The sequence below is a fragment of the Monodelphis domestica genome, chromosome 1, assembly GCF_027887165.1.
Source record: "Monodelphis domestica isolate mMonDom1 chromosome 1, mMonDom1.pri, whole genome shotgun sequence".
In the NCBI taxonomy this organism is placed as follows: domain Eukaryota; kingdom Metazoa; phylum Chordata; class Mammalia; order Didelphimorphia; family Didelphidae; genus Monodelphis; species Monodelphis domestica.
This window is the reverse complement of record NC_077227.1, coordinates 627,689,575-627,704,850: the sequence shown is the minus strand read 5'-3', so window position 1 is coordinate 627,704,850 and position 15,276 is coordinate 627,689,575. Positions and strand designations below refer to the sequence as shown.

The window sequence follows — 15,276 nt, the reverse complement described above, 5'->3', positions numbered from 1 at the left end:
GAGGGCAATCTCAGACTTAACAATCCACTTCAGACAGGGCCCAAGCCCAAATCCAGTGACTCTTTGGAGCAGTAGGTAGGGTTAGTCTCGCTGAAGGTCCTGAGTTGGGTCCTCAGAAGGAGGGTGTGATATACTGGGAGAGGCTTCAGGAGAGGAAATCTCACAGTAGAGGCCCACCACTGATATCACAGGTCAGATCACCAGTATCCAATACCTGTATACAGTACTGGAGGCGGTGCTGGGCCTATGACACTGTATACCACTGTCTGGGATAGTGGAGGCTGCAGCACTGACTGTGATGGGCCTGTCACACCTTGCACAGGCCCATCACTGCCACCACTATACCGGGCAGCAGTATACACGGTGTGGAATCCCCTCCCCCAGATCACCATTCACCAGGCTGCCATCTTCCATTTAAGCCTTTTAATTAATTTAATTTAATCCATTTAATTCTACATAATCCTTTGTGCAGTGGGGCCTCATTCTCATTCAGTTACTCTCAGAACCAGGCACCATGCAAAGGATTATGTCACTGGAAGTAGTACTGTAGGAGAGCAGAGCCTCCACATACAGTAAGTACTCCAGGAGCATAGGAGTAGATGCATCCTGTGCTCCTCTCACTGACCACCAATGAAAGAGGTGCCCCTTCCATAAGTGCAGTGGGGGCCCGATAAATGGCCTCAGGGGGTCGCATGTGGCCCACAGGCTATAGTTTAGGGACCCCTGCTATAAAGCATTGGGTTCATCAAGCCCTGGGCTCCTCATTTTTTTTAATTCACTGTAAAGCTAATCAATCATACTTCCCAGTCCTTTGTTCCCCAAAAGTTCTGTTACTAAGTCCTAAATTCTGCTACTCTTTGGAGAATCATCTTTGGCAACATGTTCTCCCAGAGACACTGTTCCCAGAGTCCCAGAGCTTTGGTTCTATGTGGTATTTAGCACTTGACTCTGTGTGTTGGCTGAATATTGAACACTGTTTCTTATCCCGATAAAAAATTTGGTCTTTCTGACTGACTTGAGTGGTTCTTCATTTTTTGCAAGTTGACACTTGTTTTTATGTATCAGTTCTTTCTATGGAGGTAGATATAAACAAATCATTTTTTAAAACCTTCTGTCTTGGTATCAATTTTTTTAAAAGTGTTTGTTACATTTAAATATTCAATTAATTCCCTACCTTCTCTCCTCCCATTAGAGAAGGCATCATTTGACAAAAAACATTTTATATATATATATATATATATATATATATATATATATATATATATATATATATATATATATATATAAAACCACGTCTTAGTTCTACTTGTCAGTTCTTTCTCTGAAAGTAGACATACACAAGTCATTCTTCAAATAATATTTCTGTTGTATATAATATTCTCTTGGCTATACTCATTTTACTCTTCATAATTTGATATAAGTCTTTCCATGTTTTCTCAAAACTAACACACTTGTTATTTCTTATTGAAAAGTAGTATTCCATCACCATCTTGTTTAGCCATTTCCCCAAATGATGAGCCTCTCTTCAATTTCCAGTCCTTTGCCACCACGAAGAGAGCTGTTATAATTATTTTAGAACATATAGTTTCTTTTCTATTTTCCATGATCACATTAGAAAATAAACCTCATAGTAGTATTGGTGGGTCAAAAGATATACAGTTGTTTGTTTGTTTTAAACTCTGGGCATAATTCATTTCAGATTGCTCTCCAAAATGGAAAAGGAGGCAGGAGTCATCTTTATATTTACAAATATTTTTACTAAAATTATCTCATGTGCCCAAAAAGTATACCTAAAGACTACAAAACTGTCTTAAAGTCCATTGACAGTCATATTTCATCATCTAGTTTTCTTTTTCAATAAAGAAGAAATGTAGGCCAAGGCATAGATAACCAAAAAGTAGCAGGTTCATCTCTAAAAAAGTCAAGATATGCGAAAAAGAACAGTGAAGAACATTTTTTTAAAATAAATACTTATCAAAATGCATTATCTCTTAAGTACATTTGAAAGAAAAACTATACTCAAGGTTAAAATATAATTAAGAATTTGACCTTGTTTGACATGCTTCAAATCATAATTTTGATATTGTCCAAAATTTTTAGTGTTTTGTTATAATACTAATGATCCCTTTCTTGCCTTTACTTTCATCAATCACATACAAGTCCTTCATAGAGTACAGAATAAAATTGTGGAATAACTTCATTGTGTAAGTAGTGAATAAAAAATGCTTCTCAGCTGGTACTTGATAACATGCTTAATTTCTTTAAAGCTATTATTAAGTTTATGCCAGTCACTAACATGAGGCTTCACTTGATTTAATGTAGTTTTCAATTTCTAATTTCTAATTTTCCTCGTGGAAGTGACCTCTATAGTTGTGGTCTACCAGGTATTTATTTAATGAACCTAAAAAATTTTTACTAGAACAAATTATCTCCTCTTTTTGTTGATAGAAAAAAAAAAGGCTAGTCAGAAGGAGAACATACATTTGTACCTTTGAACAATTTTTGTTGTTTTTCAGTCATGTTTTCTTCATGACCTTATTTCCCCAGAATTTTCTTAGCAAAGACTGGAGCAGTTTGCCATTTCCTTCTCCAGCTCATTTTGATGAGGGAGGTTAGGTTCCCACTGAGATGACCAGTGCTTACAGACACAGAAGGGTGTCATTTGTATTAATTAGAGAGAATACCCACAGACCAATTAGCCCTACAGCTGCCCCCAAACCCAATATTAAGTCCTGTTTTACTCACTACGGAAAAGGTCTGAAGCAGAATTCTTTCAAGAAAAACAACAATCAATACTTTGTGTGCATCAATTTTAAAGATGAGGAAACTGAGAAAAACAGGATTAAGTGACTTGCCCAGGGTCACAAAACTAATAAATATCCTATGAACAAAATACTCTGCTAAAATACTTATCTCGTCAGGAATATAATACTGGACTATTCTGCTATTTTGGCAAAAGTAAATTTGATTTTCCTGCCAGTCCACATTCTTAAATTCCAAAAGGTCCTACACGAATTGTTTCAACCACAGTGTGATAGTTCCTCATCTTCAAAAGAATGGATATGTGGGAGGAAGGTGATGTAACTAGAACACTTTGGCAATTTGTACATGTTTATAGCACCTTAATCCCATGGTGACAGCCAGCTAGGTTCAATGACTGTTTGATAACTGATTCACTCTCTAGGCTTTAATGCTTCAAAAGGACTAGGAATCTTTCAGGGTAGGTATTTTCTACGTGAGCACAGGCCTCATGTTTCTCCCAGTCTGTGGCAGTCAGTCTTCTGGGATAACCTCTGAAAGTTGAGATACGGGTCTAAAGTCAGAATTTGTTGTTCAGCCTGTACCTGAAGCTTCTGGCTTCACAGACCAACCAAAGTCTCACTCACACCAATACCACAATAAGATAAAGAACTTGGATTTAGTGTAACTTCTTACAAAATATGAATTCTAGGCTTGCTATGCCTGTCAAACTTAAAAAAGGGGTGCCTCGACAGTGACTATATTATTATTATGAGTGACTGCAGCTGGGATGCTTGCTGATCTAGGAAGTTTTGCTACCATGATGTCACTGTGCACCCTGACAGGAGATTCATAATGAAATTAATTATGAGGATTTAAAACGATGGACTATTTTGGAGTCTGTAACAATCTCAACTTTTAGAGATTTCATATACATATATATAAATGATTTTATCTCCTATTGATAAAAAGAAATGATGACAGTAATTAAGCACTGATTCTTGGCATACAGAGTGACAAGACCACTGATGTGGAGGTCTGCTATCCTAAGTCTCACCTTTTTCTCCACCTTGTGTTTCAGGAATTATATTAACACATTTGTTCTGTCTACTGGCTCTGGCTTTATTGTTTTTAGACTTATCCAAGTCTCTCCTATCCTTAAAAAACAACAATTTTACCTGCCTTAATCAACTCTACGTTATTGCCACATATTTCTCCTCCCTTTCAAAACCAAAATCCTAGGGAAAAAAATCTAAACTTACCTCCATTTCTTCGCCTCTCACTATTCCATTCTGGAATTAATGTCCATAATCTCTATCAATTAATTGAAATTAAGCTCTCCACTGTTACTAATGATCACATATCTGCTAAATTGAATGGCTTTTTTATAGCCTTTATTCTTGTTAACCACTCTGCAGTATGACACAGTTGACTTTACTCTGGATAAATACTTATCTAGATATTCATGTCATTTCTCTGATTTCATTACCCTACTTATTTGACCCCTTCTCCAGAACCATGGCTAAATCACCATCTTGTCCTACTAGTAAAGGAAGGCATTACTTCAGGGTGTGGCCTAGATCTCCTCTTCTATCTCTACATTATCTCTTCTTGATAACCTCATTTCCTCTATAAAGCTTCCTCAGAGGGGAGAGAGAAGCTTTAAGGTAGGAAGATAGAGAAAGGATAGAAGTTTTATATACCACAAGGGGTATGACGGAGTCAAATTAGAGATATGAGGTGGCAGGAATGAGTCTTTATTAATATTCCATGAGCCACAGCTAAGCTCTGATCAAAGGACCCTTCCAAAGTCTTTTACCAGTCCAGAGATCCACATTTAATACCACACAGGTCAGAGAGATGAAAGAGAGATAGAGGAGGTTTAAAGGTAGAGAGAGAGAGAGAGAGATCGAGAGAGAGAGAGGAGAGAGAGAGAGAGAGAGAGAGAGAGAGAGAGAGAGAGAGAGAGAGAGAGAGAGAGAGAGAGAGAGGCGGAGCTTGCTGGGCTATATATAATCTTTGATATGCAAATATACACAGTACATAGGGATGATTCTCATTGGTTAATGACAAGGTATCGGTGTGGTTTCTCTTAACCAGGTGAGCACAAAGAAACCTGTGTTCCCACCTAACCTGGGAGAAGCTGGGGTCAAGGGTCAGAGGCTTTCCCAGCCATGTGCAATACTGAGCATGCTCAAGACTGAGCATGCTCTCTTCTAAGGCAATCTGTACATACCAACTGTTCCCCTTGCCCATAGCTAGGGGTGGACTGCTACACTCTACATGGCATGGTGGACCTACTTAAGATATTTAATAGCTCTAAGACCTTTATCAAGTCACTTGACCTGCTTCTTAGATTCCTCATCAGTAAAATGAAAATAGGAGTAATGGCCTCCCAGGGTTGCTATAAGGATTGCATAATAAATGTAAGGTTCTTTGCAAACTTAACACTACTAATATGCTCTTTAAAAAAAATTAAAAAACCTTACCTAACATCTTAGAATCCATACATGTGTATTGGTTCTAAGGCAGAAGAGGAGTAAGGATTAAGCAATGGGGATTAAATGACTTGCCCAGAGTCACACAGCTAGGAAGTGTCTGAGGCCAAATTTGAACCCAGGACCTCCTATCCCTAGGGTTAGCAATCAATCCACTGCCCTCTTTAAAATGCTATTATCATATTAACCATTTTTATAAAAATGACTTTCCAATCCATGTCTGGCCTTTGTCTCTCTTGAACTTGAGTTTCCAAGCTCACCAATTGCCTAATTGTTTTCTCTTTCTGGATGTCCATAGGCTTATACTTCCTACAGAGAACTCAAGATATTTCCCCTAACTCACTCTTTTCCTAACTTGCCTACTGCAATAAGAGGGTGCTACCATTTTTTCAGTCAACCATGTTCAGATGCCTGGAGAATAAGTCAACCTGCACTTTTTTAGTCTCAAGTCACTCCCGTATCTAAACAGTTGCAAAATCTCATCAGTGTTACTTCCACCTCAGTTCCCATATTCACCCCTTTTCATCTCTTCAAATGAAGACCACTCTAATTTAGGTTCTCATTATCCCTTACCTGTGGCCTCAATGGCCTCAAAACTGGTCTTCCTACAGTCTCATTCCTTTTCAATTCATTTTCCACACAGCTAACAACTTAATATTCCTACAGTACAGGTCTGGCCTTTGCCCAAAAAGCTTAAATGCATCCCTAATTGCCTTTTTGTTAAAATATAAAATCCTGAGTCTGGTATTTAAAGCTCTCTACAGTATGGCTTCAACCTACTTTTGTAATGATTCTTCTCTCCTTGCATTCATTGTTCCAATAAAACTAGCCTGTTTACTTTCCCCAAAATTATGACATTCCATCTTTCACTTCCATGACTTTGTGAAGGTTCTTTATAGTGGAATGTTCTCCAATCTCATATCTGCCTATTAGAAACTCTTCCTTTCCTTAAAATACAGTTGGGTGTGTCAACTCCTACAAGAGGCTTGGCTTGATTCCTCCCAGGTACTCTGTTCTCTTCCTCTTGAAATCAGTATAACTCTATATTTACTTCCGACCAGTCAATACTCTTAAGTGCCTATTTGATGTCTGCTACAACCTCAAGATAAAACAGAAGTGAAAGCTTGTGTTCTCCCAGAGTTTAAAATCTACTGGGAAGACAACATGTACATACAAAGAAATTAGTGTTCCAAAAGTCAGGGTGCAGTTTGAAGCTATTAAATTGCACTTCTAAGATTTTGGAGATACCTAGAATATACTGAGAATATGAAAGTAACACTATAATAATTATTTGAATTTGCTCAAGCCTCTATTTTTCCAAGGGTTTCTGATACATCACAATAATCATTTGTGAAAATAAGCTTAGCTTGAGAAATGGGGACCTACCAACTAAACCTGCCTTAACTGTACTAAAAGGGCCTGGACTGAGAACAATCCTAAGAATCTTTCCTGATAAAATTATGATCTTTATCTCACCAGGAGGGGCTTGTGAAATTTCCAGATAAGATCATTGCTATCAGCTTATCTCCTCAAGACCAAAAAGTCACTTCAAAAAGTCAAGAATTTGATGTTATACCTGTCTCTCAAGCAATAATCTCCTTTGGTTTTCTTTTCCTCTTCCTCATCTTTTAATAGTAAAGTAGCTAATATCCTTAGGAGAGGGATTCTTACATGCATGCTAAGAAGAATACATTAAATACCCTTTGTTTCTTCCTCAGTTTCTAGTTTTTCTCTCACTCAATTCACCTCTGATCTGGTGGGGTCAGACACTCAGGAAGATAGGGGTTTGACAATACAAAATAAACATGTGTAATTTTCATTTATAATTGGTATTCCTCTAGTGGAATGTAAGCTCCTAAAGAACTGGGGATATATAGATGGGTTTTAAAAATTTCTTACCTCAGCATGGCGCAAAAGAATATGAAAAATCACTTTGGTAATTCCTAGCAAATAGCTCCAAAAAAGCAATTCTCAAACTATATGTTTACACTCTCTTCATAAAATTATTATGAAGACATACATATGTACTAGATTGCATTTGAGATACTGGAGTGCTATTCAATAGCCTTCAAATCCCAAACTGCTTGTTGCATTTATTTTTGCCTATATCTTTAACCCTAATATTCTCCAAGGTAACATATAGTGAACCTTGAAGATAATTAGGAGTTCTAACAAAGATTATAGGATCATAATATTATAGAACTTGAATTGGATGGATCCTTAGAGATCATCAGGTCCAACCATTTTACAGATGAACAAACTGAGGCACAAAAAGTTTAACCATACTTCCCTTCTTGAGGAGAAAAGAGAGCAAATCCCAGGCATGAAGAAACAAAAAAAGCAAGTGATATGTCATAAGTGGAGTGAGTTTTGGAATCTCCATCTTGCTTGGTATAACACCCAAAAAATTTTGTACACCCAGGCTGCATGGGCATGTGCTAGTCAAGGACAAATCAGAGATGACTAACTGCCCACCTGGGCTGTCCTAAGCCAAGCTTGAATCGCCATTGGCACTTGTGAGGCAGAGGAAGTGATGTAGGAAGCAGCCTCTGGAATTCGCTCACTTCCTGTGGACAGAGCTGGGCAGCGGTTGGTGCTAGTAGCCTGAGCAGGGAGGAGGCCTGCAGACAGCTTCCTTCAGATCGGTCCAGTGAGTCAAAGACTGATTCTCCTTTCTACTTTGGCCTTCCAGGCCTAAACTCCCTCTGGCTCTGCCAGAAGATTGAGTTAACCTCTTCCCCTTTCCTCCTCTCTACTTCTCTCCCTCTTCTTACTCCCGTTGTGATTAAACCACCATAAACTCCATTCTGACTTGAGTGTTTCATTTAGGGAATTACATAGGTGAATTCCTTGGCGACCATAAATTAATATATATATCAGTCTTTTAAAGTGATTTCAATATCACAGTGGGGAATATCAACAGGTCAACGTGGTTAGAATGTAATCAGCTTGAAAAGTCATGCTAAAGCCAAATGTTACTTTCCAGCTTATAAAAAATAGACTCGAATACAGGACTACAATCCCCACGAGCCTTTGCTCCACTTCCCCAGAATGCCTTGTAATCTCACCTGGGCCGAGATTGAGAAGGTATTTAAGCTGATTCAAAGACTTTTGAGGGCTCTTTTCTCGCTCTTGGACTTCCGTTTTGGGGCAGGCCTGGCTTTTTTTCATAATGTAGGTGAGGTTGTGTCTAGGCCACTCTATGGCCTGGACACGTGTTTCTTACCCTGTATTTTCTTTAATCCTTAATCTTCAATAAACCTCTAAAAAAATCTAATACTCCTTGCAGAGATAAACTAATTTCTATCTGCCTCAGTCTCCCCGTCTCCCCTAAATTTTAATCTTTACAAGCTGCAGCTCTGCTTGATTTCTAACTCTTGGGAACAAGAAATCCAGGAGTGTCCCTTTCCTCCTCAACTCTTTTGGGTACTATTTTCCTTGAGGGCAGGGGTCTTTCTTTTTCTTATTTGTATCCACAGTCCTTAGTACAGTGCCAGGCTGTAGTAGGCTAGAGGCTTAATAAATGTTTATTGAGTTGAATTGACTGTGAGGGGTTTTAAATGCCAAAGACAAGAGGTAGCCACCAAGAAGAGCATCAGACCTTTGCAAAGTTTGAAGAAGAGTGGTACTAGAAGCAGAGAGAAAGATCAGGAAGTCTACTTCGATTCTTGTAAAAAGGGATAAAAGCCTGAATTATGGTACTAGCCATATGAGTAGAAAAAAAAAAGAGTAGATGACAGATTTATATTTTTTATCATCTATAAAATGTTAAAATAAAAAAGTTAAATCTAGTAGGTTGGACAGATTCTTGTAAAAGAATTACCAAAAAGTTACAAATATTACATAGGAAAAGGAGATAAACGGGCTGTAATCTGCACTGGTTCTGAGGAGCACACAGAAATGATAACACAGATACACTAAAGTATACACAAGCATCAAAAAATTCTCCAGTGTCAAATGTTGAGGTTGTTGTTGCTTCATTTACTATACGTTATTAAATGTACCAGAAAGTGTCTTTTTATATGAGTAATTTCACCTTTACTCATAATTTCCAATTATTTTTCCTTGTTTTCAGGACTAAGAAGATCTATAATTATTGTTCAAGAGCATTTTAAGGAATATATAGCTGGGGAAAAATTTTTATAACCTGCTTCTAAGAGATTTCATATCTAAAATATAAAGTGAACTTTGTCAAATTTTTTTTAAAAAGAGCCATCCCTCAATTGATAAATGGGTAAAAGATATAAACAGGCAATTTTTGGATGAAGAAATCAAAGCCATATATAGGTACATGAAAAATTATCTAAATCACTATGATTAGAGAAGTGCAAACCAAAACAATTCTGAGATATCATCTCACACTCATAAGACTGGCTAAAATGACAACTGGGCAAATGACAAATGTTGGAGAGGATGTATAAAAATGTGGACACTAATAAAACTGTTGGTGAAAATGCAAACCTGCAATCAGATCCAACCGTTTTGGAGAGCAATTTGGAATTACACCTATACAGGAAGACCCAGCAATCAATACCATTGCTGAGTCTGTTACCCAAGGACATTAGGGGAAAAGGAAAAGAACATTTATTTGCAAAATATTTATAGTGGCTCCCTGACTTGGTAAAGAACTGGATATTGAAGGGATGCTCATCAATTGGGGAATGGCTAAACAAATTATGGTATATATTTGTAATGGAATATTACTGAGCTATAAGAAATAATGATCAGACTTATTAAAAAAATTCTTTGAAAATATTCTTTTTAAACTTGTAAAAAACTACACAGGAGAATGTAATAAAAGAGTAGAACCAAGAGAAAATCATATACAACTACAGAATTAAAACTAAAAAAATAGTGTATGTTACCTCCAAAAGTGAACAGAAAGGTAGAATCATAAAAGATGTCATTTGTATGAGTATGTGTCACCAGATCCTTCTGTGATGCAGGGATAATTTGGAAAGACTGGGAAAATTTGTGGATATATTTAGTAAATAAGTAAATTAAAGGAAAATATAACTAACAAAATCACAATGAAAGAGTATAAAAGTCTGCTCTTAGACGAAAAGATTAAGTGTTGAAAAAGTAGCAAATAAGAGTAAATAGAGCTATACAAACTGTTATAAAACTGAAGATTGATCACTACTGTGGAATTCTATGCCCTAAAGTCTTCTCGCCCCAAATTGTTATCCATTCCGCTACAGGAACCTGAATACATAGTATATACATGCAGCAATAAACCCTTCCCCAATCTTCAGCTTTTCGTTCCCCTTTCTGAATGTCTTCCCCAAGAGTGACACAGCCCCAGGTCCAAAGACCAGAGGGCACTTGTTTCAGAGCTGTTAGAAACCTCAGAAATCTTCTAGTTCAATTTTAAACTGAAGATAACACACACACACACACACACACACACACACACACACACACACACACACACACACACACACACACACACTCTCTCTCTCTCTCTATCAATTTCTGGGAAGGTTGTACCTTGACCCTGGTAGGAAATAATTCAAAAACCCAATGCCTCTGATTTCCAATCTTGGGCTCTTCCTATGTTACTTTGCTGATTCTAAAGGAAAATATGCACCTTCAATGGGGAACCATGCTCTTTACACTCCTGGGGGGGGGGGGGGGAACCTTCTAGGTTTCACTGGGCTACAAACCCTAATTCTAGTGCCCCTCCCCCTTCCTATAAGAAGGAAAAAGCACACTGGAAAGATTTCTTCACCCCTCCACTTCATTCCCCCCACGTCCTCAGAAAACAATCTCCTACACCCAAACCCTTTTTTGGGACTTTTTTAAGGAGTGTAAACCTTTTCAAAGTTCAGGCCCTACCCCAAGTACGTAATCCCATATTCCTCCCTTCCTCAGAAATTACACCTTCCATTAATCCCATTCTAAAGCACAGAGGACTCGCCCTCCCCCAGCCCCTAGACAACCTCTTTTCCCAGAAGCCCTTAGTTTCCCCTTTAGTGAACCTTCCCCTTTCTCTCCAAAAGGGAGCTCGGCAGGGGGGACTACACACTTCCTCCGGAGAGGGGCGGGTGTGGGGGGCTCGTCCGGCGCGAGTTCTCAAAAGGCGCATGCGCCCCTACTTTGCGCTCAGAGCTGGAGCGTGGACGCTGCAGGTCGGGCGCATTGCGGATTTGGGGGGAAGGATTCTAGAGAAGGGAGGGGGGGAAATTCTCTTGTGTGGGGCGGGGAAAGAAGGGGGTTGCGGCAGCGGCCTAGACCAGCACAGAGGCTGGGGGCGGCGACGGCCTGGGCAGCAAAATGGGCAGGGGGCAACTTACAATTTCAGCATCCACTCCCCCTCCAGCACCAGAGTCCAGTTGTTGGACGTCATGGCTCGGACCCGGCTCGGCTCCTCTAGCCCCGCTGCTACTGGAGGGGGTCCAGCCAGCGCTACCGCCACTGCCACGGCTACGAGGCTTGGAGCCCCGGGCCCCCGGGTCTCCTTAGCTTTTCGGCCGGCCATGTTGTAAGGCAGGAGGGAAGACAAGGCTTGAAACTCAGGAAGTGAATCGGAGGCTGGCTCTGCGGCGGGGAGGGGGGCGGGCTCGGGGTTTTAATTTTTCCTTCCCCCCGCTCATCACCTCAGGCCCCCACCCTTTTTTTGCTCTTTTCTTTTTAAGGTGGTCTGAAGAGATTCCCCCATTCCTCAATTAAGATTCCTTAACCTCAGCGGAGGGTCCCCCAGGTTTAGTCAGACCAAACCTGGAGGAAAGGCGAGAAAATCCCGTCTGCCTCCTCCCCCCTCCCACACACAAAACGCTTTTCCTTTCTGTCTCCACGTCTTTCCACGCCTTTTTTACTTTTCACTCGCTTTGGGGCTGGGAGGTGGTGGCGGTTGCCATTGCAACGAGCTCCTCCCCCCCCCCCCTTTTGATGTGTGTCACTGCCGAAAATAAACCGATGAGCAAACGTGCTTTTATTGAAAGAGAAGCATTCTTGGTGCCTCCGCAGTGAAGGAAGGGTGTGGGGTTTTTTGTTGCTCTTACTTTGGGCATTTAAAGAAAAAGAGAAAAGAACGAATTCAAAATTGTCCCCAACCAACCTTCAATACAGAATTGGAAAACAAAAATAGCTACCTGTAGTAGATTTTCATGTAGTTTTTGAGAGAAATGTTGGGTATTAATTGCAAGAGGAAAAATGAAGATTTTTTTTTTTTTTGAAAAACCTAGCTAGCATGATTTAAGAAGACTAAGAAGATACACTGTCAGTGAAAAAACTAGGATAGACTATTTTAAAAGAAAAGCAGTTTGCATTTCTGTGAGCTAAACAAATTGATCTTTCACATTACACTTTTATTTGTGGACTTTTAAGAGGTGTATATTATTCTTGGGGTTTACGGAATACTTCTTGGTTAACTTTGGGATATTAGCTGCTGTATTATTAGAGTTATTGTTGTTATTGTTATTAACCAAAATTTACAAAAAATTAACCAAAGAATTGTCACCATTTTGAGATTAAAAAACCAACTGGAAGATCAACTAGTAAATATCAGACCTGTCATTTCAATCTCAATGCCTCCATGGTAAAAACTGAAGTGAAGTTAATGATGTCTATAGTCAGCAGAAAAGGAGTTAGAGAAGTGGTAGAATGTATATTGGACTGAATAAAAAAAATAGCTATTTCATGAATCAATCATTCAGTGAAAGTAATGTTTTAAAAACCTAAGAAGAAATCTCTGAGGTCATTATAGCTACAACTGCCTGCCCTTTTCCTCATATCAATTTGTTCAACTCTCTGCTTGACAATAACCAAGAAAAAGGTAGTTCATTATTTAGGAAGGTCATCCATTCCCTTTTTGAGCTAATTCTGCTTCCATATGATTTCCCATTAGTAATATTTTCTGAAGTAGGAATAAATATACCCTGATTTCCACATATCTGCTTCTGAAATATTTGAAACTAGTTCTCATGTCTTGTTTTACTATCTTTTGTATTCAATGTAACAAACACTTTAATTTTATATATGTATTTTTTTTTACCAGTTGCATGTAATAAATTTCCACGCAAGTTTTCTGAAGTTATATGACAACAAACCCTTTCTCTGAAGGAGCTTACATTTTAACATGGAAATTTCACATGCTCACAGATTTGTATTTGGTAATTTCTGAAAATAGAACTAACATCAAGAAGAGGTTTGTATTGGAAAGAGCAGTTGAGTTGAGCTTTAAGCTAGCAATAAAAGAAGTAAAAGTAAAGGAGAGCATTCTTGTGCTAAGGTATAGAAGTGGAAGAATTTTTCCATTGGAGGATAGTTAGTGTGGTACTGAAATGTGACATATACTGGGGAAAGTTCTTACCAAAGAAAGATGATCCCTTGAACCAAGAAAATTAATTTAGTACTAAGTTACAGGGAGCAATTGGACTGGTAGTCAGGCCTGGAGAGGTCTTGGGTTTAAATCTGGCTTTAGACACTTTCTAGCTTTGGATCCCTGGGCAAGTCACTTAAACACAGTTCTCTAACCCTTACTGCTCTTCTACCTTAAAACCAATACAGTTTTTAAGACAGAAGGTAAGAGTTAAAAATAAATAAAGGTGCCTCCCTTGGCCAAAGTGGTGGGAATCTTAACTCAGAAGAAATAAAATCCTCTTGCAAGAATCAAGTAGAATCTAAACTAGAGGGTTCTTCATGCTCTTCACTGTTCATGAATTGGTCAGATGAATAGATAAGAATATACCATTAACCAAATTTTAATATGAAACCAAAATGTTTTCAATGTTCTTTATGGAATTAAAATCAGTAAAGTTTACATGGAAAAAGGAGTAAAGCAACTGTCTTGGAATTCACTGAAGAGTTAGAGATAATCTTATAGATTTTTATAAACTAATTTTCAAACCTATCTAGTGCAGGAAACTAAATGGGAAGTTGGATGAGTAGACTAGTGGTACATCAGATAACCAACAAAATGTTCACAAAAGATTGGTGTTTGATGAACTCTTAAATTTTTTAATCTTGGGGGGAAATTCATCTTCTAGCAACTATATTTCAAAAAATTAATTTAATAACCAAAAGGAAAAGGGTTTAGACCTACATCTTATTCCACAAATTGCAACTAAATAAGGATTAGACATTAAAATGGAGTGAAGTATCTATTTGTGCAGTGGATATGAAATGTTTTTATTAAAGGGGCAACCTTTAGAGAAAATAATGACAAACTTCACTGAAAATAAAAAATTTCTATAAAATAGTTTAAAATGAAAAAATGTTCATATGACACAAATTTTGACAAATGAAGGAATTGTATAAAAGTTAAGCTGTTTTAATATTCTTCTTTAATGTCAGATGTGTATAATCTCTGCATGTAATCTTAGATGGCCAATATTATATTAATTAATTGTAATCAGAATTAATGATAAGGAAGAATCCCAATTATTAATTGAGTAATTGCTTATGAAAATCAGTAATCAATAATATTGTGAATAAAAATCACAAGATAAACCTTGCCAAGGGGAGCTGTGTGCTTGAGTACAGCATCCTGGAAGTTGTCCAGATAGTATGATATCTGAGAAGACTTTGAAGCTACAAGGATGACTGACTACTGCCATATATAGAATTGAGCATTACTAAAAAATATACCTTTAAAAAAAAAAAGAAACCTTTCTGAGATGTTCAGATCATTCCTCTTTTAAGGAGGTCTATGTAATTTGATTATATGTTCAGGTTGTCTCTAAGTCCTGGATTTTGACCTAGCTGAAAAGTCCCACATACTAGCATTTTGTAATTTGCAACTTTCTAAAAATGTCAGTTGACTCAGAATAACTATTCAAAGAAAACAGATTGAGGACAGCTAGGTAGCTCAGTGAATTGAGAGTTGGGCTTATAGACATTGGAAAATGTGGATTTAAATCTGGCCTCAGATACTTCCTACCCTTGTGACCCTATGCAAGTCACTTAACCCACATTTCCTAGCCATTACTACTCTTTTACCTGGAAACACAGTATTGATTGAAAGATGGAAGGTAAGGGCTTTAAAAAAAAAAAGGTTGATAACTTTAAATACCAAATACCAGTGATAAAGATATGT

The 15,276-nt window shown here is 38.1% G+C and overlaps 1 protein-coding gene across 1 annotated transcript in view; it reads right to left on the bottom strand.

The window, feature by feature from the left end:
- Nucleotides 1–12,123, bottom strand: part of TMX4 (thioredoxin related transmembrane protein 4) — a 131,847-nt gene extending 119,724 nt beyond the window's left edge. Inside the window, exon 1 of the mRNA XM_056813909.1 lies at nucleotides 11,534–12,123. Within this exon, the coding sequence (XP_056669887.1) occupies nucleotides 11,534–11,718 (185 nt within the window). The 5' untranslated portion in view covers nucleotides 11,719–12,123. The remainder of the gene's footprint in view (nucleotides 1–11,533) is intronic.
- Nucleotides 12,124–15,276: the final 3,153 nt, after the last annotated feature.